This window comes from Rhinopithecus bieti, unplaced genomic scaffold (assembly GCF_001698545.2).
Source record: "Rhinopithecus bieti isolate Rb0 unplaced genomic scaffold, ASM169854v2 scaffold_23199, whole genome shotgun sequence".
NCBI lineage: Eukaryota > Metazoa > Chordata > Mammalia > Primates > Cercopithecidae > Rhinopithecus > Rhinopithecus bieti.
In genome coordinates this window covers 525,535-549,534 of record NW_016810851.1, presented here as the reverse complement: position 1 = coordinate 549,534, position 24,000 = coordinate 525,535, and the positions used below count along the sequence as shown (strand labels likewise).

At 39.2% G+C, this 24,000-nt stretch overlaps 1 protein-coding gene across 1 annotated transcript in view; it reads left to right on the top strand.

Annotated features, from left to right (window-relative positions):
- Positions 1-12,893: 12,893 nt before the first annotated feature.
- Positions 12,894-24,000, top strand: part of SNX14 (sorting nexin 14) — a 101,440-nt gene continuing 90,333 nt past the window's right edge. Inside the window, exons 1-2 of the mRNA XM_017892959.1 lie at positions 12,894-14,002; positions 14,137-14,409. Coding sequence (XP_017748448.1) covers positions 14,177-14,409 — 233 coding nt within the window. The 5' untranslated portion in view covers positions 12,894-14,002; positions 14,137-14,176. The remainder of the gene's footprint in view (positions 14,003-14,136; positions 14,410-24,000) is intronic.

Here is a 24,000-nt window from a genome sequence, read left to right as displayed (position 1 = left end):
TGTCTCCAAGTGTTATAGCTTCCTAAAATGGGTTTCTAACACAATGGGGTCAAAATAAGGTTATTTTAGGATAATATACTGTAAACTTAATTGTCTGATTTTCTACTTTGTCTGTAAAGTGGCTTACAACAAGTTCTAATCTAGAAAGGAGTTATAAAGGTTATCTGTAATGTTTATGAATTGTCATTTCTTGCCTTTTGTTAGGCTTTCAGCTTTATTCTGAAAAGGAGATTGTTGTTACACAAACTCAACTTGTTTTGGAGAGAATTTTAGGAAACCTAAGGGAGTTGGCATTTTATATCATTTTGATGGGCAAGTTTTGAGTTTTCAGGGCAGAAGGACAAAGTATTTGGTGTGGAAAAGTTGTTACCACAGATTAAAGAATAAGACCAGGGCTTGCTGACAATAATAAATCTGTTAAAGAGTTTTGTAGGTTCCATATGGTAAAATTAGGTCTTGTAACTATAGAAACACCATGATATACAAGAAGAGTTTCAACATACATGTTATGGCTCATTTAATGGTGTTAACCTTAAATTGAAATTTGAATAACATGGAATTTGTGTAACAAGAGTACTGCATCATTTAAACACAAAATTGCTAAAGCTAGGTGCATCTGTATACTAAAACCCTTATGATGTCATTTTTAAGAGAATATCTTTAATATGTCAGTATTTATATTGGTTGCTTTAATTGGAAGACCCAGGAATTAGGCCTTCACAGTTGCTTTAAGTTTAACATGTGATGAAAAATTAGAAAAGCATATGTACAAATTGTATTTCTCAGTTTTATTTAATATTTGGAATATACTTAGAGGAAAACCAGAAATAAACAATATTAACAGTCATCTATAAAAATGACAGAATACACTTTACATTTCCACTCTGGAGCCCCATGTATATGTAATACAGTGTAGTTTGGGCAATTTTGGTTCATACTTCTACCTCCTTTGCTTTTTCCCTTGAAATAGTAAAAATTCACATAAATTTGCAGAAATTAAGTTCTTAGGAGTTATTTAACAGTACTAAAGACAGGTTCTGTTGCCTTTTGGTTTCCTGCCTAACTTCAGGTACAGATAAACATGGAATTAAAAGACGAAAAGCCTTTATTTTAAAATTGTCATGTAACAAATCTTAGTTGATCTCTGGTTTCCTGGAGATTTATTTAGCATTTGGAAGAGGATCAACAAAGGGGCACAGCAAGCAGATACTGCAGTTAGTATTTTTCCCTTTTTTGCTTACTGTGTATCGATTAGTCTGTTTAAATTACTAGTACATTTCATGGTAAATTTCTTTGATTTATTTTACTTCCTTTTAGAATGGAAGCTCCTCGAAGGGCAGGGAAATCTGAGTAGGCAGGCATTTAAAAATACTCAAAATGTTGTTCAGTTGGGTGGAAGTTTAGTTTATTTGCCAAATTAGGCTTGTGATATGAGAACTTGAAAAGGGAATCAAATATTTCGAATCATTTATTTACTGCATAGAAAGCTTTTAAAATGATCACAAAGTGCTAATGATTAAGATGAAGATCCACATTTAAATTATCAACGTGACATTTTAAAAAAGTATTGTCTTGAGTTAAGGGAACAGTTGGCCTTGTGACTTATTGACCTTTTTTTATATGTTAACCCTGTGTGTGACTGTTTTCCTTATTTGAAATTAAGAAAAGGGTGCTCATAAGGCATCTTTAGCAGTGAACTTAACAAAATCCAGTGCATCAGTTTTCCTTTATGCTGATATGTAGTTTAATCTGTGCTGCTGAACAAGACAGTATCAATCTACAAGCCCCCTGTCTATAAGTTCTTTATGAGATGAGGAGGGGGTACTTCAAGATGGAACTCTTTTGCTAATGAGGGTCTGGTTGGTTTTGAGTCTAAAGTTTTTATAAGGTTCTTTTGCATAGCAATTTGAAGGTGAGGGAATAATGAAGGGATTAATGATACTTGAGAAAAAGCATGAAGCCTAGATAACTAAAAATGAGGTGTCGAAAGCAGCTATTTCTGAGGGTAGTGTATATTGCTTACTGTATCTTAAAATAACTTGAGAAATGGTTACATATATATGAATAACCTTATATTTACCTACCAATTGATAGGTAGCTGAAATTCAATAACCTGAATAGTAAGGCTCTGAATTTAAGGCATTATTTCACTATACTATATATACCTCCTAATATCAGTAGTGTGAGTAAAAGTCGTATTTATGTTTATGCTTAGTTGATGTTTTAACTTGATCTTTTTTTGAAATCTAGAAGGACCTGTCCGTGGAGTCCACTCCCAGATATCTCCTCCCTTTAGTTCTCTTAAAATTTATTTAATTTTTTTAAAGAGAGATGGTTGGCCGGGCGTGGTGGCTCATGCCTGTAATCCCAGCACTTTGGGAGGCCCAGGTGGACAGATCACCTGAGGTCAGGAGTTTGAGACCAACCTGGCACCTGACCAATATAGTGAAACCCTGTCTCTACTAAAAATAGTAATAAAAAAAAAAGTCTGGAGAGTCAGGAGAATCGCGTGAACCCTGGAGGCGGAGGTCAGTGAGCCGAGATCGTGCCACTGCACTGCAGTCTGGGTGACAAGAGTGAGACTCCGTCTCAAAAAAAAAAAAAAAAAAAAAAAAAAAAGAGGTCTTGCTCTGTTATCCAGGCTGGAAGTCTACAGCACTGTTATAGCTCACTGCAGCCTCAAACTCCGGGCTCAAGCAGTCAGTCCTCCTGCCTCAGGCTCCCAAAGTGCTGCAATTATAGGCATGAGCCGCTGTGCCTGGTCTCTTGGTTACTTGAAATACACTTAAGCCTCTACTTATGAATTTTAGAATCTCTGTTTCTCATAAGTAAATAGTACACTGAGTAGTTTTCCTTCATTTTCCACTTGCTGTTAGGTATCCTTCCTTTCTTACTATCAGGATTATAATACTTTAAAACTGATTACCTTATACTTGCCTCTAGACTAAAGAGGCAAAACAACATATATAATGTACTTACCCATCCTTGTCCATCACAGCAGTTTATTTTATATATGCATAGTCTTGCTCACTCTTGAATGCTAGAAATTTTAAAAGTTACCACTTTCTTATATGATGCATTGAAATATTACTTCACATCAGTTTTCTCTTTGTGCTTCTGATTTCCTTAGATGTTTGGTGATTCTTTATTCATATTTATCAAATAAGGAAATTAGGAAAACTGGTGTCGTCTACTGAGGTGGCTTACTGCAAGTTCTGTGTGTGTGAGAAAATGAGGACTAATAGTCTTTATTTTTAGCTTTCGTGGGAGCATTGAGGCAAGTAGGGTACCCTCTCCAGTGTCAGAAGAGTTTTCAATTGCAGGAGTTCTGACCCCTCTCAAGGTCCCTTTGAGAGGGAGGTAGACCCTAAAAGCAATTTTACCTGTCAAGTCTCAGCCCTTTCACTCCTGCAAACTAGGAGGTCTTGCTTTTTCCTTCCCACTCATCCCTCCCATGGAAATTGGCTCCTGCTGTTTGTAGCAAAATTAATATGAGCCTCATTTCTTCATCTTTTGTATGAAGGAATATGAATTTATCTTTTGTATCTAAATTGTGCAATTTAGTATAAAAGGTGCTAGTTTTAAAATAGAACTGGTAATAAAACACAGTAGCATGGTGCATCTTCTGAATTAGGAGAAGTCTTAATCTGTATTATCACTTCCATATCGCTGCTCATTTAAAATATATTGTCTTGGAAAAGTCAGTAAGTCTTACTTGGGAAGAGAACGGGTACATAGAAGACATTTTGTGACTAAGGATGCAAATTTAGTGACATTCTTAATTGGGAAAAGCATATTATTTTGGAAGACCTTTTTTGTTTTGTTATGTTGTTTTGAGACAGGGTCTCTGTTGCCCAGGCTGGAGTGCAGTGGTGCAATCATGGCTCACTGCAGCCTTAACCTCCCCAGCTCAAGCACTCCTCCCACCTCAGCCTCCTAAATAGCTGGGACCATGGATGTGTGCCACAATGCCTGGCCTTTTTTTTTTTTTTGAGACGCTCTTGTTGCCTAGGCTGGAGCGTAATGGCGTGATCTTGGCTCACTGCAACCTCCGCCTCCTGAGTTCAAGTGATTCTCCCAACTCAGCCTCCTGAGTAGCTGGGATTACAGGTGCCCGNGGTGCATCTTCTGAATTAGGAGAAGTCTTAATCTGTATTATCACTTCCATATCGCTGCTCATTTAAAATATATTGTCTTGGAAAAGTCAGTAAGTCTTACTTGGGAAGAGAACGGGTACATAGAAGACATTTTGTGACTAAGGATGCAAATTTAGTGACATTCTTAATTGGGAAAAGCATATTATTTTGGAAGACCTTTTTTGTTTTGTTATGTTGTTTTTGAGACAGGGTCTCTGTTGCCCAGGCTGGAGTGCAGTGGTGCAATCATGGCTCACTGCAGCCTTAACCTCCCCAGCTCAAGCACTCCTCCCACCTCAGCCTCCTAAATAGCTGGGACCATGGATGTGTGCCACAATGCCTGGCCTTTTTTTTTTTTTTTTTTTTTTTTTTGAGACGCTCTTGTTGCCTAGGCTGGAGCGTAATGGCGTGATCTTGGCTCACTGCAACCTCCGCCTCCTGAGTTCAAGTGATTCTCCCAACTCAGCCTCCTGAGTAGCTGGGATTACAGGTGCCCGCCAACCACGCCCAGCTAATTTATGTATTTTTAGTAGAGATGGGGTTTCACCATGTTGGCCAGGCTGGTCTTGAACTCCTGACCTCAGGTGATCTGCCCTCCTCAGCCTCCCAAAGTGCTGGGATTATAGGTGTGAGCCATCGTGCCCGGCCAATTTTTTTATTTTTTGGAGAGATGAGGTCTCCCTATGTTGCTGAGGCTGGTCTTGAACTGGGCTCAAGGGATCCTCCCACCTTGCCTCCCAGTGTGCTGGGGTTACAGGTGTGAGCCACTGCACCTGGCCTGAAAGGCCTTTATGGAAATAGGTTCAGAAAATGTTTTCGCATTTAGTTTCTGAACATTTAAAACTAAACCATTGAGAATTTCTTTTTCCCCATTCTGTTTAACAGTTTGCCTTTCTGTCTTGTTATTTTCAGCAAGGCAAAATTTTTGGCAGGTAATGCAATGTCATTTCTTACTGTGGCAGGGATCTCAAACCTACCTTTCAGATTTGATGTTCTGGGGTTTGATGAGAGTCCAGGTTAATTTACTTCTGGAATATACTCTATACTTCTGTCAACTCAGTGATTAGGGAGTCTGATTTTCTCCATAAAGGGAGTCAAACTTCTTGAGTCACTTTGGCTTCAAGATATCAAAACAGTTCTTAATTAGGTTTTGTGATATTAAATATTGACTGATTCCAAGGAAGAAACTGACTTGCAGGGTTACTGGTACCAACAATCTTGGCTAAATTTTTTTTTTTTTTGAGACGGAGTCTCACTCTGTCAACAGGCTGGGGTGCGATGGTGAGATCTCGGGTCACTGTAGCCTCTGCCTCCTGGGTTCAAGTGATTCTCCTACCTCAGCCTCCCAAATAGCTGGGACTACAGCTCAGCTAATTTTTGTATTTTTAGTATAGACGAGGTTTCACCGCCCGCCTTGGCCTTCTAAAGTGCTGGGATTACAGGTGTGAGCCATGTGCCCAGCCTAATCTTGGCTGATTTTTCAGTGGTAACAGTATCTGGCCAGCCACACATACAAATGTACATACATTGGTAGATACATACACACATAATAGGAAACTAAAGAGGGAAATAAATCATCTTTAGTAGACTTGGATCTTTCAGTTAAAATTTATGGACATAAAATGCTCTTAATTTCTTATACTCGTGTCTTTTATTCATATGGCTTTCCCATTCTAACAAGCCTGATCTGTCTTGTATATTCATTTTCCACATATATTTACAAAGGTATAGGTTGGTGAAGTAAAATACTGTCTGTGCATTAATGTAGTTTCCTCATTTCAATGACTTAGGTAATTTTTTCAGTTCTAGATGAGACATTGAAAATCTGTTAGTCATTGGGCCATTTGATGGAAGCAGCTATGTACAAACATTTAACCTCTGAGCCTGAGTTTCCTTGTAAAAGATATTTTTCCAGTCTCAGTCATATCCTATGAATATAGGATTTGTAGGATCATGTCTTTTTTTTTGTTTGTTTTTTGGAAAATTCTGCCTAGAGAACTTTTGACGTTATTTTATTCATGCTTTTATGTGGAGATTTATTTTCACAAAATAATAAATGTTGCATTAAAAAGTAGACTTAATTCACCCTGTAATTCCTTAGATGTATGAACATCTGGTACATTATTTTTGTGATAGCTCTTTGAAATATGACACTTGGAAGTTGAGGAAGCTAACATTGAAGCCTGTATATTCTTATATTCTGATTCTGAGGAGGAAAACTATCAAGCCCTCATTAGTTCACAAAGCATTATTCCAAGTTATTCCCAACTTCCCTAAATTACCATGTTAATGCATGAATTGGGAGTTAACCCGAATCACATAGATGTTAGCTAATACATGAATCTACTTTGTGGTAGTAACACAATTTTAAAAAGTTTTAGAATAGGTGTTCATATATTCTATGTTTCTTAGTTTTGAAATTCTAGTCAAAATTCTCAATGCTAATAGATGAATGAACCTGATAAGGAAATACAAAACAGTCTAACTGCTAAACTAACCTCCTAGATTTTATTTATGTTGATAATTGTTCTCTAACAATTACAGGGCCACCATATAGTCCAAAATAGCATCGGTGTTCTGATTACCAGTGACTCTGCCCAAGTAAACTGTCTTCATGCTGAAAGCCCACATATTTAATTATCAGTAAAACATTTTAGTGCACCTTTTCTAGTGAGCTTGGTGGTTTTGGAATGATGCCTCTTTTAAGTGGGTTCCCCCCCCTTTTTTTTTTGAGACAGAGTCTTGCTCTGTTGTGTTGAGGCTGGAGTGCAGTGGCGCTATCTCGGCTCACTGCAACCTCCATTTCCCGGGTTCAGGTGAGTCTCTCAAGTAGCTGGGATTATAACCACCATGCCTGGCTAATTTTTTGTATTTTAAATAGAAACCAGGTTTCACCATATTGGCCAGGCTGGTCTTGAACTCCCGCCTCAGATGATCACCTGCCCGCCTTGGCCTCCCAAGGTGCTGTGATTACAGGCATGAGCCGCCGCGCCCGGCCTCCCCCCTTTTTAAGAGTTGTTCACAGGATACCAGTGTCCCCATATGAAAATTACATTATTTTAAAGATTTAATCCCTATGGCATTAATTACATTTACTTAACCTTGAAAAATCTTGGCACTTTGCCAGGTTATTTCATCATCCATCCTTATTTGTTTTTATTTTCCTTTTTTCTCTGTATACTTGTTTCCTTGATCACATCTACATTACAGTCCCATATCACATCTGTGTGGACTCCTGTTTTAGTGTCAGGGCTTGCTTGATCTCTGTTACGTGCAGTTTTGCATTTCAGCTGTCTGCTGAACACATTCAAGTGCTCTTCTCCATCAGCAACTGTCTCATTAATTTCTCATTTCATATCCAGTCACATTTGATGATTTACTTGAAGAGGCCTGAAATGTCCTCTCTGTCCAAGTCCTGCCAGTCCTTTAGGAAGTTCAGATCTGGCATAACTCCTTATAAATAAGTTAAACTTTTAAGTGGCACATTTAATTTTACTGGTTCTCTACATCTAGCTCCAGAGTATACAACAGTATTGTCAAATAGAAATGAAATGCAAACCACATATGTAATTTATTTAAAGTTTTATGGTTTGGCCCCAGTTCATCCTTCTAGTGTTATCTTCCATTAATACTGTCTATAAAGAAACTGCCTGCCTTGTGTTTCTTTGGCTCATCTCACAGTTTCTGATGTCTTAAATTCTGTCCCATTTTCTTCAACCAAAATAGGTTAAAATCATCTTACTATAGGCACATTAGAACTACCAACGTATCCCTGAGGAATAAGTACAGTTTGGAGAACATTAAGATAAAAGTCTTGGCTTTGCCTTCCGGGGACAAATAAGGCTATTTGCTGATTTTTCTTCTTTTCTTGGTTTTGATTTTTTTTGAGATGGAGTCTCGCTTTGTCACCCAGGCTGGAGTGCAATGGTGCGATCTTGGCTGACTGCAACCTATACCTCCTGGGTTCAAGCTAGTCTTCAACCTCAGCCTCATGAGTAGTTGGGATTACAGGCATGTGCCACCACGTCCAGCTAATTTTTACATTTTTTAGTAGAGACAGGGTTTTGCCATGTTGGCCAGGCCAGTCTCAAACTCCTGACCTCAGGTGATCCGCTCGCCTCAGCCTTCTAAAGTGCTGTGATTATGGGTATGCGCCACTGTGCCCAGCCTTTATTGTGGTATAGGTTTGTGATACAAAAAATTTATCAACCTCTGCTTAAAGATAACTTCAGGAGCAAAAGTATATAGTTTATTGTTTTTTAGACAGGTCTTGCTCTGTTGCCCAGGCTGGGTTGAAGTGGCACCGTCTCGGCTCTCTGCAGCCTCCACCTCTGGGGCTCAAGGGATCCTCCCATCTCAGTCTGGGACCACAGGTGTGTGCCACCACACCCGGCTAATTTTTATTATTTTTGAGGCAGAGTCTTGCTGTGTTGCCCAGGCTGGAGTGCAGTGGCATGATCTCAGCTCACTGCAACCTCTGCCTCCTGAGTTCAAGCGATTCTCCTGCCTCAGCCTCTCGAGTAGCTGGGACTATAGGTACGCGCCACCATGCTTGGCTAATTTTTGTATTTTTAGTAAAGATGAGGTTTCACCATGTTGCTCAGACTGGTCTGGAACTCCTGACCTCAAGTGATCTACTGGTCTCAGCCTCCCAAAATGCTGGGATTACAGGTATGCGCCACTGCTTGGCCCCTAATTTTTGTTGTTGGTTTTTTTCATGTACAGAGGTTTCACCATGTTGCCTAGGCTGAAAGTTACTGTTTTAAAAACATATGTCATTTGAAAATCTGATATTTCTATGCTTTGCAATAGCAGGAACCTTCAGAATCATTGAAATTATTACTGCTACCCTTACAGTTTATTTTTTGGCAGTGTGTATCTGGTAATTACAATCTTCTTTCCTCCACCATGGTAAATAATAGTTTCACATGTTGCTTTTCATGGTAGAAAACACGATGGAACTTGGCAGAGGCTGAAGAGTAAATAGATTTAAACCAGTTTAAAAATAATTGTGTTAACATCTGGAAACTCAGTACTTGCAAGGGACTATCTAGATACGGGTATTTGTCATAGGTGTCTTAACTCTGAAGCTACTTAAATGCCCCACAAAAATTGCTCTAGTTCTGCCATCAGTGTTTCTGTGAGCATTCTTAAAGCTTTCTTTTTAGCCACAAGAAATAACTGAAAGCTGATGTTTTTATATATAAGCATTTTTTTTGGGTAGTGATAGAACTGTTCTTTGAACATCTGGGGACAGCAGAGTTCTTAATTGTCTTGAGTACTTAAGGATATATCTTGAATTGTTTCACAAAATAGAAGACCATAGGCCATAACGCTAAAACTTCAGACTGTTTTAGAATCTTGTGTTCATGTGAGTTAAAGAAAAATTCAAATGGTAACTGTCTTTGAATATATAAGAGAAATTTTACAATAAAAAATTTCAAAATTATTATTCAAGATTTATACTTAGATATATTGAGTTTATTTTCTGGAATCAGCTTACCAAAAGAGGAAAAGTTTATTTTTAGTGAAGGTAAAAATTGATTTTAATTATTTGGTAGCAACCCTTACTAGTAGAGTAAGAGCTGAAGTACCAATATTAGTGATTTTCGCAGTTCTGAACCAAGCCTGGTTGGATGGTAGTTTTTAGGACAACAGCGAAGAGCTTTAATTTTTATGTTTTGGGAAATAGCTTGTGAGAGGTAAGAAGGATTGCAAAGTTTTTCCAAAATATTTTATGAAGTTAGTGAGGTCAGTTGAAATCTGTATTTAAACATTTGAAGGGATATATAGTTAACATTTTTTAAATGAAAGGAAACCACTGTCTGCAGTTCAGAAATAAGATGGAGTGTTTTATTTATTTAAGGGGTAATTTTAAAAGGAAACAAAAGCATTGGCCTACAAGCCTACAAGAGAATGATGTTGGATTGTAAGTGCTTTTTCTAATCTTTAATATTCATCAACAGGTGAGTATATTTTCAATTTCCAAGCAGTTATTAATTTACATTTTCTGAAATTATAACTTCCTACTTCTCCAAAAGTGAGACTTCAGAGGATGGCTATTTCATCATAAATTAGAAAAATGACTACACATATGAAATGGTTAAATTTTTTGGTACTAAGATAATGAGACCATCCAGAATTTTATGATCAAAACATGGCTTTTACCCAGGGAGTATCTGTAGTTGAGCCACTGGCTCTATAACGTTGTTTGTTCTTTGTATCTTCCCAAAATGGAGGTTTTACCTCATGGCTATAAAAATAAAAGAGGGTTAAATGTGAAAATAATAACTGCATTTTGAACATCTCAGACCCTCCACTCATAAAAATTAATGTTCCTCTTCCTTGAATTACATATTTTCCATTGTAGTAAGTTCCTGCTTTGAAAACCAAGGAAAGGAACATTTTTTGAAGAACGCAGTTCAGTGGCTTCTTTAACAGGTGTTTTATCCAGAGGTTGATCTGTAGGGATAGGTTGTGGGGGAGAAGAGGGTGTTATGAAACATAAAATTAAGGCTGTAAAAATAACATTAGGGATGCCACAAAAGGTGAAATATAAACCATTATCATTTGAGAAAAGGGAAAAACAGGGCTTTGAAAATCCCTGCCATTTGATAGGCGGCATCTGTAAGGGAGGGACTGAAATGGCTCCCAGGGGTACCATCCTCTTCCCGATATACCTGTGCCATAAAAATAATGACCCTCAACACGTTAAAATGTGGTTTCCATTCAGGGTCATCAGAATTTAGGCCTAATTTCTGCAATTCAGGTATTCAGCATTACCTTGCAAAATTCTTGTGCCAACATGAAAAGCATTTTGCTGGTGTGGTGGGGAGAATCAGGTTAAATTAAGTAGAAGCATTTTGGAAACTTTGCCTAGTACTTCATGACTTCTGAAAATTATAAGCGAAAACAGAGAGAAGTCCTATTTGCTCACATTATTTCCCACAGGCCTTTCCAGATCTTTATAGCTAAAAATTTCCCTTTTGCCATTAACTGTCATTAAAAAAAAAAAAAAAGATTACAGTCTTTATGTATAAAACTGCTGCCCTTTATAACATTTTATGTGACTTGTTTGCTTCACTAGATTGTAAGCCTTTGGAGGTCAGAAAAAAATGCATCTAAATTAATTGTTATCTGCCACCACATCTAGCACAGTGCCTTATTACACTTACTTGCTATTCAATAAATATATTCATTAAAATAATGGACATATTACTGGATTGCAGTTTAATGTCTATGAGCCCTTTAAATGCATTATCAAATTTTAAACTTTTTATACTTTGTCAGTGTACACCTAGCACATATGTGACCTTTGCAGCGTTTATAAAAAATTTACACATTTAATTGTACTGGCTCTCCACAGCTAGCAGAGTCTATAACAGCACTGTGTAGTAGAAATATAATGCAAGCTACATATGTAATTTTAAGGTTTCTAGCTACATTAAAGTAAAAATACATTTAGGCAATTAATTGTAATTTAATATGTAATTTATATATATTACATTTTATATGTATAAATTTAATATGTAATTGCCTTAAAACATTTAATATGTAATTGCCTTAAAACTAACTTTAATTTACAATTAATACAGTTTTCATGCTAAGTCTTTGACATCTGATAGGTACTTAACACATCACGAGTTAATGAGCCACATTTCAAGTGTTCAGTGGCCACATGTGGCTTCTGACTATTGTATTGGACAGTGCAGATGTAGAACTTTAGCGTAGGCAGTCTGCCTTTCTGGACCTCAGTTTTCCTAGAAATCAGGTATTTAATATGTCATTTTCATTTTAGGTTGTTGTAATCCAAATAAAAACTAACAGGTTTAGCTCATTGTCATGTTCATAAAGCCATAAAATTTGAAAAAAAATTTTTGTATTAACATTGTACAAAGATATTTAACAGGCACTTTGCAACTTTCCATGCATTTTAGTGCTCCCCCCTCAATTTTATGAAGATAGCTCTGTTTTAGAGTTGAGGTTGGAGTGAGATAGATCAAGTTAATCTTGCTAACATGTTGCTAGTAGGAGATAGAGCTAGTTTCAGAAACAGGGTTGATTGTGGATATTCCATATAACCTCTTGAAAGTTTAAAACTTAACAAGGTTGGGGAAAAAGTTCGAGCTCTGTGTGTGTAAAGGTGGATTTTACACCATAGGCTAAAGACATTTAATGAAATAAAGGTTATTTCCTTAGATGAGATCCGTAGCGACAAAATTTAAATTTCTTGCTTTAGTTGTGGAAATTCTCTGCCATAAAGAATTTCCTTATGGCAGAAGTTTTTTATGTTGTTTTTCCTTTTCTAATCATAAGAGCAATTTGGAAATTTAAATTGTCTATTATCTAGTTATTCTAATTGCCTCTAAGAAATCAGATGGGAATTAAGTCTTTTAATTGGATATTGTAGTGAGGTCTGATTTGAATAGAACTCAAAACATTTTGTCTTTAAAATATACTGGCTCTTGCTGAAGAATAATTTCAAAACAAGGCTTTAAAAGGAAGCAAAAATTTTAAACAGAATAAAAGGCAACATAATTTACCAGACAAGTTAATAACTTACATTATTTGTCATGAGATTAGGTTTTTAAAAAGTAATTTACAAAAGTGTAAAGCATTCAAGTCCATAGGAGGCACTTGATACATGCAGATCCACTCAACATACACCTCATATATTTTAGTATAAACAGAATTCAAAGACGCTTAAAAACTGCCAAAGTGAAATTAATAAATGTTTAAATATGTATCTAGAAACATTTTTAAAAAGTGGTAAGCTTTCCTGTGATGTTACACTGTAGTCTTTTAAATGGTTTAGCCACAAACGGAAAAGTGTATTTGTGATATTTAGACAATACCTAATCGTGAGGATCAGTGAAATTGTTTACTTTTATACACCACTGTGGAATTGGTACCACCATTTTGCAAAGCAGTTTGACTATCAAGAATATTTGTTTTTACCCTTTGACCCAGTAATTGTATTAAAGTTGAATCTAAATAATTAGAAATGTGCATAGGTTTATGATCAAGGATGGTAGTATCAGTGGACTTTAGTGGTTAGCAATAATGGAACAAAGGATGGTACATTCTGATAAAGGAAAATAATGCATCATTAAAGATCCATGTTTTTGTAATACGGTAAAATATTCATGAAACTACATACACCATTAAATTTTTTTCCCTACTTTGAAGGGTAAGATCCTAGGAAAGAGAGATGACAGGCGCAGCGCAGGCTCTGTCCTTAGAACGTGTTCAAATCCCAGCTTTGTTAGTTTTATGATCCTAAGTTCCTCTGTCTCAGTAATTTACCTGTATAATGATTGAAACTATATCACTGTACCTACACCATGGGGTGAATGCATGAAGGTCAAATTAAAGTGCTTAGTGCCCCGCCTAAGTAAGTTTTAGCGTATTAATAGTCTTCCTGCATCTCATTGTAGCAGACAATACAGAAATAAAAATTTAGAAATGTGATGAATTAGTAAAGGGAAAACCCCATGAGACTCTATAAGAGGGATTTTACCTAATCTGCCAACCTGCCTCGTCCAAGCACTGGGATTTTGGTTGGGTTCCCGAAGCCGGCGTGAATTGAGCTCTACCTTGCCCGTGAGCGCGCAAGAGAGATTTTTTGTTGGTGGGGTGGCGGCCTGGTGAGTTGTATTCTTTATTCTAGGGCTGTTTTACTCGCCACCCACCTAGCCCCCAACACGCCTCCTTTAAAATACCGACTCAAAGGCGTCCTCCCATCCCCCTCTCCCTTAGGCGTCACGCAAAGCTCGGACCTGCGCTGACCCGGAACCGAGTGTACGGTGAGGCGAGGAACGTTGCGGGGTCGGGGAAGCGCTACCACCCGCTCCATCCCTGTGCAGGTTCGTATCACGAAGACTACAGTTCCCAGCAGACTCCAGGAGCTCCGGTTGCCCCTCAGGCAGCGCCCGGCGGCTACGGGAGGCTGTAGTTTCTTCCGGGCTCGCCACAACCTTCCCTCTCCTCCGCAATACAGGCAGTTACCGGGTCCTGGGGCTGTCCTTTGATTTCCGGAAATGGCCGGTCGCCAGTGTTGTCAGAGTTTCCACGGAAGACTGGGCGCTACTTCGGCCAGGAGGGCGGAGCGGCGAGACGCTAGAGGCCGTGCGCTGGGTGACGACTTCGGGCACGTTCTACGGCCGTTCATCTGGTCGGCTGGGGACGGCGGCCGCGCACGCGCGGCGGGGGGTATTGGGCGTGGGGCTGGGCCCAGCCGGACGCGACCGCAACCTGCGGCGCCTGTCTGCCGGTAGGCGGCTGTGTGTGTGCGCCGCCGAGTTGGTGGGGCGGGGACGCGAGGTGTGGATGGGGGCTCGCCTTGACCTCTGGCTTAGCTAGTAGCGCAGCCTCGGCCTCGCAGTTACGGAGATGGTGCCCTGGGTGCGGACGATGGGGGAGAAGCTGAAGCAGCGGCTGCGGCTGGACGTGGGACGCGAGATCTGCCGCCAGTACCCGCTGTTTTGCTTCCTGCTGCTCTGTCTCAGCGCCGCCTCCCTGCTTCTTAACAGGTAACGCCGCAGCGCGGAGCCGGGGCGGCGGCTTTTCTCCGAAGCTGCGGACGCCCGGCCCGTGCTGCTTAACCGTGCGGAAACCGCGTAGCTGCGGGACTAGGGTCCAGTGGGGAGAGCGAGCTCCGCAGAGGAGCGGCCTCGGGGAGCTCCGCCGAGCGTCGGGGCCGGAAGCACAGGCCGGTGGGGTGGGGTTGATTGCCTCCTTTCCCGAGGCTGCTTCGTCTCCTGAGCTACCTTTTTCTCATCCATTTCTCAAAACGAATCTTTCGTCTTCGTTGCTTTTCAAAAGTGAAATCCGTGTGTCGACTCAAATTGAGACTGTACAGTGACAGTCAAGTCAGCTGACGGAGGAGGGTTCGATCGTAGCCGCAATTTTAGGCAGAATCCGCACACCCCCAGCGCATTCTTCCATCCCCGCACTCCCCACACCCTCAGCTTGCAGCTGAAGCTTTTCCCGCAGTATTGTTGAATAAAACAGACGGCCATAAAGATTTGTTGGACAGAAATCAGAAAGCAAAGTGGTACCCGTCGCAACGTCCCTAGAATATTCTTAAGAGGACTTGATGCCCCTCCCCACCACGAAAACCTGAAATATTGCGAAAGGTTAAGGTTGGTAAATTCAGTTGACATTTTGAAGTCAGAAGATTCTGTCCTCGAAGGAGACTTGTTTTCCTTAATTTTGCTGTTTCAAGAAATTGTTGCGATGCAGTTGGTAGTAGAGGAGACTTTTCCATTAAAATTAACACCAGATTTGCTTTTGGTGGAAGGAAATCTGAGATAGTTGTCATTGACAGCATCTGCATACTGTTTTCTCTGATGTTTTGAACAGGCAACCATTCTTACTCTTTATCTTAAGGTAGTTGATTCCCAAGGATAGCAACAGGGAGGAATGCACAAGGAATTTGGTAACTTCATTTTTCTCCGGCATAACCGTTATTTGTGACTATGTTGAAGTTAGAGTTCTTCCCTAGAAGTGGCCTTGCTTTCTTGTTGATTCTTGGTTTAAATAGTATTGAGCTTAAATAGTAGTTGATGTTTTACTGAGAAGTGTGCTTTGTGATGGTGAGATGTTTGAACTGTAGAAGTGTGGGAGAAGTGGGATCCTTAACAGAGGGAAAACTAATTATTATTTGCTTTCTGTCATCTGGAAGGTATTCCAAGCTAGACTAACAGGTTTAGTACAAAAGAAATGTAAACTTCATATGATTTTTATTTTTTTTGAGATGGGGTCTCACTCTCTTGCCCAGGCTGGAGTGCAGTGATGCAGTCTCGGCTCACTGCAACCGCCACCTCCCGGGTTCAAGTGATTCTCATGCCTCAGCCTCCAGAATAGCTGGGACTACAGGTGGGCACCACCATGCCCGGCTAATGTTTTTGTATTTTTAATAGAGACGGGGGTTTCACCATGTTGGCCAGGCTGATCTCGAACTCCTGATCTCAAGTGATCCACCCAAAGTGCTGGGATTACAGGCGTGAGCCGCGGCACCCAGCCCATGTGATTTAACTTTTGTTCATGGATTCTTACCTAACTCTTTTGGTAATTGGGTCAGTTTAGGTTTCTAAGGTAGGACAGCCTTCTAGTAGGAGCAGGTTGAACTAGATTTCTGAGGTCATCTACTGATGGTCATAACATTGAGTGTTATGTGTTATTAAAAAGTCATAGGATGCCATCTGATCTGTATACCATCTAACCTGTACCCTGTATTTCTTTTATGCAGAGAAGGTAGGAAATACACGTAAATGTTACTTGAGTGGTTGGGTGTATGAGTGAAGCTGTTTTTGCATATGTTTTGATGTTTTCCATTTATTCCTGCTGTAGTCAGCAAAAGTGATTTTAAATACTGTAGAACTGTCTTGAATAAAGCAATGATTATGTATCCCTTTTGCAGGAAAAATCTTTTGGAAGGTGCCGGATGGTGTATGTAGCATGCTTTTCAGTGTATATGTGTGATTAAAAAAGAAACTTACGTGTGTATTCACGTACACACACACACACACACAGATGCTAAGAGTATCTCTGAAATGTTGTTATACAAGAAAACATGGGCCCTTCTGAGATGGGGTATACTAGGTACATCTATTCTGAAATAAAAAATAATTTTATATGAAGTTGATCCTTGAACAGTGCAAAGATTAGGGCCACTGACCCCTATGAAGTCAGAAATCCGAGTGGAACACCATGGGATCCATACAAAGTATCACTAATGATACTGGGAGTACTCCCGAGAAGCAGAGAAAAGTAATGACATTACCGAAAAAGCGGAAATGCTTGATATGTACTACGGATTGAGGTTTGCAGCTGTGATTGCTTGCCATTTCAAGATAGATAAATTGAGTGTAAGGACCGTTGTGAAAAAAGAAAAGGAAATTCATGAAACCGTTGCTGCAGCTATGCCAGCAGGTGTGAAAACTTTGTACTTTTTGCAAAATACCTTTTTATGTTGTATTGAAAATTTAGTTTTATGTGGGGCTGAATTGCTATGAGAAAGGCGTACATATAGACTAATGCTATTCAAAAACAAGTGAAGTCGGTGTATAACAGCTTAAAGCAAAAGGAAGGAGAAGGATCTAAAACTGGATAATTTAATGCCAGCAAAGGATAGTTTGATAATTTTAGGAAGAGGTCTGGCTTGAAAAATGTCAAGAGAACCAGAGAAAAAGCCTCTGCTGACCAAGAGGCAGCAGATGAATTCCCAAACACCATTCAGAAAATCACTGAGGAGAAAGTATTAAATATAAGTATTTATTTTATTTTTTTGTGAAAGCAAGTTTATTAAGAAAGCAAAAGATTAAAAGAATGGCTACACCATAGGCAGAGCAGCCCTGAACAGGCTTTTAATGCTGATGAAAGTGACCTGTTTTGGAAAAAATGTCACAAAGGACATTTAGTAGTAAGGAAGAGAAATGAGCACCAGGATTTAAGGCAGGAAGATATACACTAATTCTACTGTTTTATGGACATGCAGTTGGGTTCCTTGTCCATGAAGTGTCTAACCCCTTAGCTTTGAAGGAAAAAGCTGCTACTCTTTTGGTTATATAGGAAGGCCTGGACAATAAGAACCTTTCTTTCTGAATTAATTTCATTGATGCTTTGTCCCTGAAGTCAGGAAGTACCTTGCCAGCAGGGATTGCCTTTAAAAATTCTTTTGATACTGGACTATGCCTCTGGCCAACCAGAACCCCATGAGTTCAACACCAAAGGCATGGAAGTGGTCTACTTGTCCCCAGACACAATATCTCTAATTCAGCCTCTAAATCCAGGGGGTCATAAAGACCTTTAAGGCATTACACATGGTACTCTGTGGAAAGGATTGTCAGTGCTGTGGAAGAGAACTCCAGTAGAGAACACATCATGAAAGTTTGGAAGGGTTACACCATTGAAGATGCAGTCATTGTTATAGAAAAAGCCGTAAAAGCCATCAGGCTTGAAACAGTAAATTACTGGTGGAGAAACTACGCCCAGGTGTTGTGCATGACCTCACAGGATTTACAGCAGAGCTAATCAAGGAAATCGTGAAAGAGATTGTGGATATGACAAAAAGGTCTTTGAGGATAAGGATCTTAGAGAAATTCAAGAGCCAGTAGACATCACACCAGAGGAATTAACAGAATACAACTTGATAAAGATGAGTGCTTTGGAACCAGTGCTAGACAATGAGGAAGAGGACTTTGAGGAAACAGTGCCAGGGGCCAAATGCAGTGGCTCATGCCTGTACTCCCAGTGCTTTGGGAGGCCAAGGTGGATGGCTCACTTGAGCCCAGGAGTTCAAGCCTAGGTAACACGGTGAAACCTCATCTCTACAAAATATACAAAAAATTTAGCTGGATGTGGAGGTACACATCTGTAGGCCCAGCTACTCGGGGGGCCGAGGTGGGGAAAATCAGTTGAGCCTGGGATGACAGAGTGAGACTATCTCAAAAAAAAAAAAAAAAAAAAAAAAAAAAAAAAAAAAAAAGCAGTGGTGCCAGAAAACAAACTGACAGTAGACAATCTGGCAGAAGATTTTCAATTATCAAGACTGCTTTTGACTTCTTTTATGACGTGGACCCTTCTGTGATACTGGCACTGAATCTAAAGCAAATGGTAGAAGAAAGATCGGTACTATATAAAAATGTTTTTAGAGAAATGAAACAGCAAAAAAGTCGGGCAGAAATTATGATGTATTTTCATAAAATCGAGTGTGCCTGCCACTTCTGCATCCCCCTCTACCTCTTTCGCCCCTGCAATTCCTCAGACAGCAAGATCAGCCCCTCCTCTTCAGCCTACCCAATGTGAAGACAATGAAGATGAAGATCTTTATGATGATCCACTTCCACTTAATAGTAAATATATTTTCTCTTCCTTATGATATTCTTAATAGCATTTGTTTTCTCTAGCTTACATCGTTGTAAGAATACAGTATATAATACATATACAAAGTAAGTACTAATCAACTGTTACTGTATTGGTAAGGCTTTTAGTTAATAGTAGACTATTTGGAGTTAAGTTTTGGGGGAGGAAAAAGTTGTATGTGGATTGTTGACTGCAGGGAGACCAATGTTTCTATAATGTCTTTATCAGACTTAGGAATTAAAATTATATTAGCCCTTTTATTTATTTTTTTTGAGACATTCTCACTCCATCATCTAGACTAGACAGTGGCATGATCTTGGCTCACTGCAACCTCCACCTCCTGGGCTCAAGCAGTCCTCTTACTTCAGCCTCCCAGTAGCTGGGACTATAGGCTGAACTAATTTTTTAAGTTTTTTTGTGTACAGACAAGGTCTCACTATATTGCCCAGGCTGGTCCCAAAAACTCCTGACCTCAGGAGATGCACCTGCCTCTGCCTCCCAAAGTGCTGGGATTACAGGTATGAGCTGTCATGCCTGGCCTAGCCCTTTAAATGAGCAGTTGCACCGCCCCCGCTGAAACAGTTTGTATAAGGTAGGTATCTATTTCGTGAAAGTTTGGTAAAACCATTTGGGCCAGGGGCCTTTTATTGGTAACCAGGATTCTAGTCACTATTTTAATTTCTTTAATGATAATTGCTCTGTTCAAACTCTCTAGTTTTTCACTTACTGGTTGCTAGCATTTTTATCTTTTAAAAAATCTATTTAAGGTGGAATGTGGTGGTTCATGCCTGTAATTCTAGCACTTTGGGAGGCCAAGATGGAAGGATCACTTGAGCCCAGAAGTTTGAGATCAGCTTGGGCAACATGGCGAAATCCCATCTCTCCAAACAAGTAGTTGGGCATGGTGGTGTGTACCTGTAGTCCCAGCTACCCAGGTGGCTGAGGTGGGAGGATCACTTACTTGAGCCTAAGAGGTCGAGGCTGCAGTAAGCTCTGATCATGTACTTGCATTCCAGCCTGGGGTGACAGAGCGAGACTGTCTCAAAAAAAATTATTTGAAGTTATTTTATATAGGTTTTCCATTTATTAACATATAGTTGTTCATAGTCTTATTTTTTATTTCAGTATAGCTATGGTTACTTTTTTCATTCTGTGTTTTATATATTTGTATCCTTGATCTGTCTTGCTAGAGGTTTATCTTTTTAATTAACTTTTGATTTTGAAAATTTCCAAGCATACATGAGTGTAAAATACTTGCAAGCACCCATTACTCAACTTTAACAACTATCCATATTTTGCCATATTTTTTTTTTGCCTAATCTTTTTAAGAAACATCTTGTAGAGTGGGTGAGGTGGTGCATGTCTGTAATTCTAGCACTCTGGGAGGTGTAGGTGGGAGGATCACTTGAGGCCAGGAGTTGGAGACGAACCTGGGCAACATAGAAAAATGCTCTCTCTCTCTCTCTCTCTCTCTCTCTCTCTCTTTCTCTCTCTCTTTTTGAGATGGAGTCCCACTTTGTCGCTTAGGCTGGAGTGCAGTGGCATGATCTTTGCTCATTGCAATCTCCACTTCCTCGGTTCAAAGGATTCTTGTGCCTCAGCCTCCCAAGTAGCTGGGATTACAGGCATGCACCATCATGCCTGGCTAATTTTTGTGTTTTTACTAGAGACTCCCAACATGGGGTTTTTGCCATGTTGGCCAGGCTGGTCTCAAATTCCTGACCTCAAGTGAGCTGCCCACCTCAGCCTCTCAAAGTGCTGGAATTACACACCTGGCCAGAAAGACCCTGCCTCTACCAAAAAAGAAAAAAAGAAAAAAAAAAAAAATAGCCAGCCTATGGTCCTAGCTACTTGGGAGGCTTAGGTGGGAGGATTGCTGGAGCCAAGAGTTCAAGGCTACAGTGAGATATGATCGTGCCCTGACACTCCAGCCTGGGTGACAGAGCAAGACCCTGTCTTTATAAAAGATAGAAATAAAAAAATCACTTCTATACAAAACTATAATATTACAAAATTAACAATAATTGGTTAATATCATCTAATAACTACTCCATAATAAAATTTTCCTTGTTGAGTGAAAATGTATAGTGCAGTTGTTCTAATTGGTATCTAAACAAGTTCTACTCCTATTTGGTTGCTACATCTCAAGCTTTTCTAAATGTCTTATCATCTAGAATAAGGGTTGACAGATTTTTTTCTGTAAAGTGTTAGGTAGTAAACATTTTAGGCCTTGTATACCATGCTAGGTCTCTGTTGCGTATTCTTCTTTTATTTTTTTGTTTATTTTTTTTTTGTTTGTTTATTTTTATTTTTTTTACTATTTCTTTTTTTTTCTCTTTGTTTTTCTTTTTTTTTATAATTTTTTTTAAAATTATACTTTAAGTTCTAGGGTACATGTGCATAACGTGCAGGTTTGTTACATATGTATACTTGTGCCATGTTGGTGTGCTGCACCCATCAACTCGTCAGCACCCATCAATTCGTCATTTATATCAGGTATAACTCCCAATGCAATCCCTCCCTCCTCCCCCCTCCCCATGATAGACCCCGATGTGTGATGTTCCCCTTCCCGAGTCCAAGTGATGTCATTGTTCAGTTCCCACCTATGAGTGAGAACATGCGGTGTTTGGTTTTCTGTTCTTGTGATAGTTTGCTAAGAATGATGGTTTCTAGCTGCATCCATGTCCCTACAAAGGACGCAAACTCATCCTTTTTTATGGCTGCATAGTATTCCATGGTGTATATGTGCCACATTGCGTATTCTTCTTTTTAAAAAAAACCCTTTAAAAATGTAAAACCTTTCTCAGTATGAGGGGTATACAAAAATAGGTATACTTTGGCCCACAGGCCATCATTTGTCAACTGCTGATCTGGAAGGTCCCTCCTCACCATTTCTTTCTCCTTCACATTGACTTGTTGAGGAAACTGGATCATTTGTTCACATTCTGGATTTTGTTGATGGTTTCCTTGTAGTGTCTTGTTTTTTAATCCTCACATTTGTATTTTTGGTAGTCAGAGTGTTTGATCTATAGGCTCAATTGGATGTAGTTTTGTTTTTTTTTTTCCGTGGGGGGAGTGGTGCAAGTGGGGGAGTGGTGCAAGAAGACTTTAGTGATGCCATGTACATTCCATTGCATCACATCAGTGGATATGTAAGATGGGGTTGCTTCATTTTTAATGGATTCAGTTAATGTCAGCTGATAATGTGTCCAACAAACTTACTCTTTGGTTTTACCGTTTATTTATTTCCTGAATCAGTTACTTAATTATGGGTTACAACATGGTTATTCTCTAATTCTTTCATTTCTTCTGTATTTTTAAGTTTGAATTCTTTTTTGTAGAATTGCTTTACTCTATCCATTAGGTCTATTTAGTTATTCTGATAGGCAGTTCAAATTGGAAAAGTAGGATGAGGGATTATTCTTTATCAATTTTTAGAGTAATAATTGGTACCCTACTAACCTCCCTTAGTATCTAGTTAGAAGTTTGGTTTTTTTATTAATTTTTCCAGAGAATTAGCTTATATTTTGTTAATTTGTCATTGTTGTCTATTTTGTTGATTTCTGCTCTTGACTATTTCCTTCTTTTTCGTGTGATTGGATTTATTGTTTTTCCCCCCAAGTTTCTGAATGCTTAGCTTATTGGTTTTCAGTGGTTTTTTTTGTTGTTGTTGTTTGTTTTTTTTTTCATTATACTTTAAGTTCTGGAATACATGTGCAAAACGTGCAGGTTTGTTACATAGGTATACACATGCCATGGTGTTTTGCTGCATCCATCAACCCATCATCGACATTAGGTATTTCTCCTAATGCTATCCCTCCCCTAGTCCCCTACTCCCCAACAGGCCCTGGTTTGTGATATTCCCCTCCCCTGTGTCCATGCGTTCTCATTGTTCAACTCCTGCTTACAAGTGAGAACATGTGGTGTTTGGTTTTCTGTTCCTGTGTTAGTTTGCTGAAAATGATGGTTTCTAGCTTCATCCATGTTCCTGAAAAGGACATGGAACTCACCCTTTTTTATGGCTGCCTAGTATTTCATGGTGTATATGTGCCACATTTTCTTTATCCAGTCTATCATTGATGGGCATTTGGGTTGGTTCCAAGTCTTTGCTATTGTGAATAGTGCTGCAGTGTCTTTATATGCGTGCATGTGTCTTTATAGTAGAATGATTTATAATCCTTTGGGTATATACCCAGTAATGGGATTGCTGGGTCAAATGGTATTTCTGGTTCTAGATCCTTGAGGAATCGCCACACTGTCTTCCACAATAGTAGAACTAATTTACACTCCCGCCAACAGTGTAAAAGTGTTCCTGTTTCTCCACATCCTCTCCAGCATCTGTTGTTTCCTGACTTTTTAATGATTGCCATTCTAACTGACTTGAGATAGTATCTCATTGTGGTTTTGATTTGCATTTCTCTAATGACCTGTGATGATGAGCTTTTGTTCATATGTTTGTTGGCTGCATCAATGTCTTCTTTTGAGAAGTATCTGTTTGTATCCTTTGCTCACTTTTTGATGGGGTTGTTTTTTTCTTGTAAATTTGTTTAACTTCCATGTAGATTCTGGATATTAGCCCTTTGTCAGATGGATAGATTGCAGAAATTTTCTCCCATGCTGTAGGTTGCCTCCTCACTCTGATGATAGTTTCTTTTGCTGTGCAGAAGCTCTTTAGTTTAACTAGACCCCATTTGTCAATTTTGGTGTTTGTTGCCATTGCTTTTGGTGTTTTAGTCATGAAGTCTTCGCCCATGCCTATGTGCGGAATGGTATTGCCTAGGTTTTCTTGTAGGGTTTTATGGTTTTAGGTCTTACATGTAAGTGTTTAATCCATCTTGAGTTAATTTTTGTATAAGGTATAAGGAAGGGGTCCAGTTTCAGTTTTCTGTGTATGACTAGCCAGTTCTCCCAACACCATTTATTAAATAGGGAATCCTTTCCCCATTTCTTGTTTTTGTCAGGTTTGTCAAAGATCAGATGGTTGTAGATGTGTGGC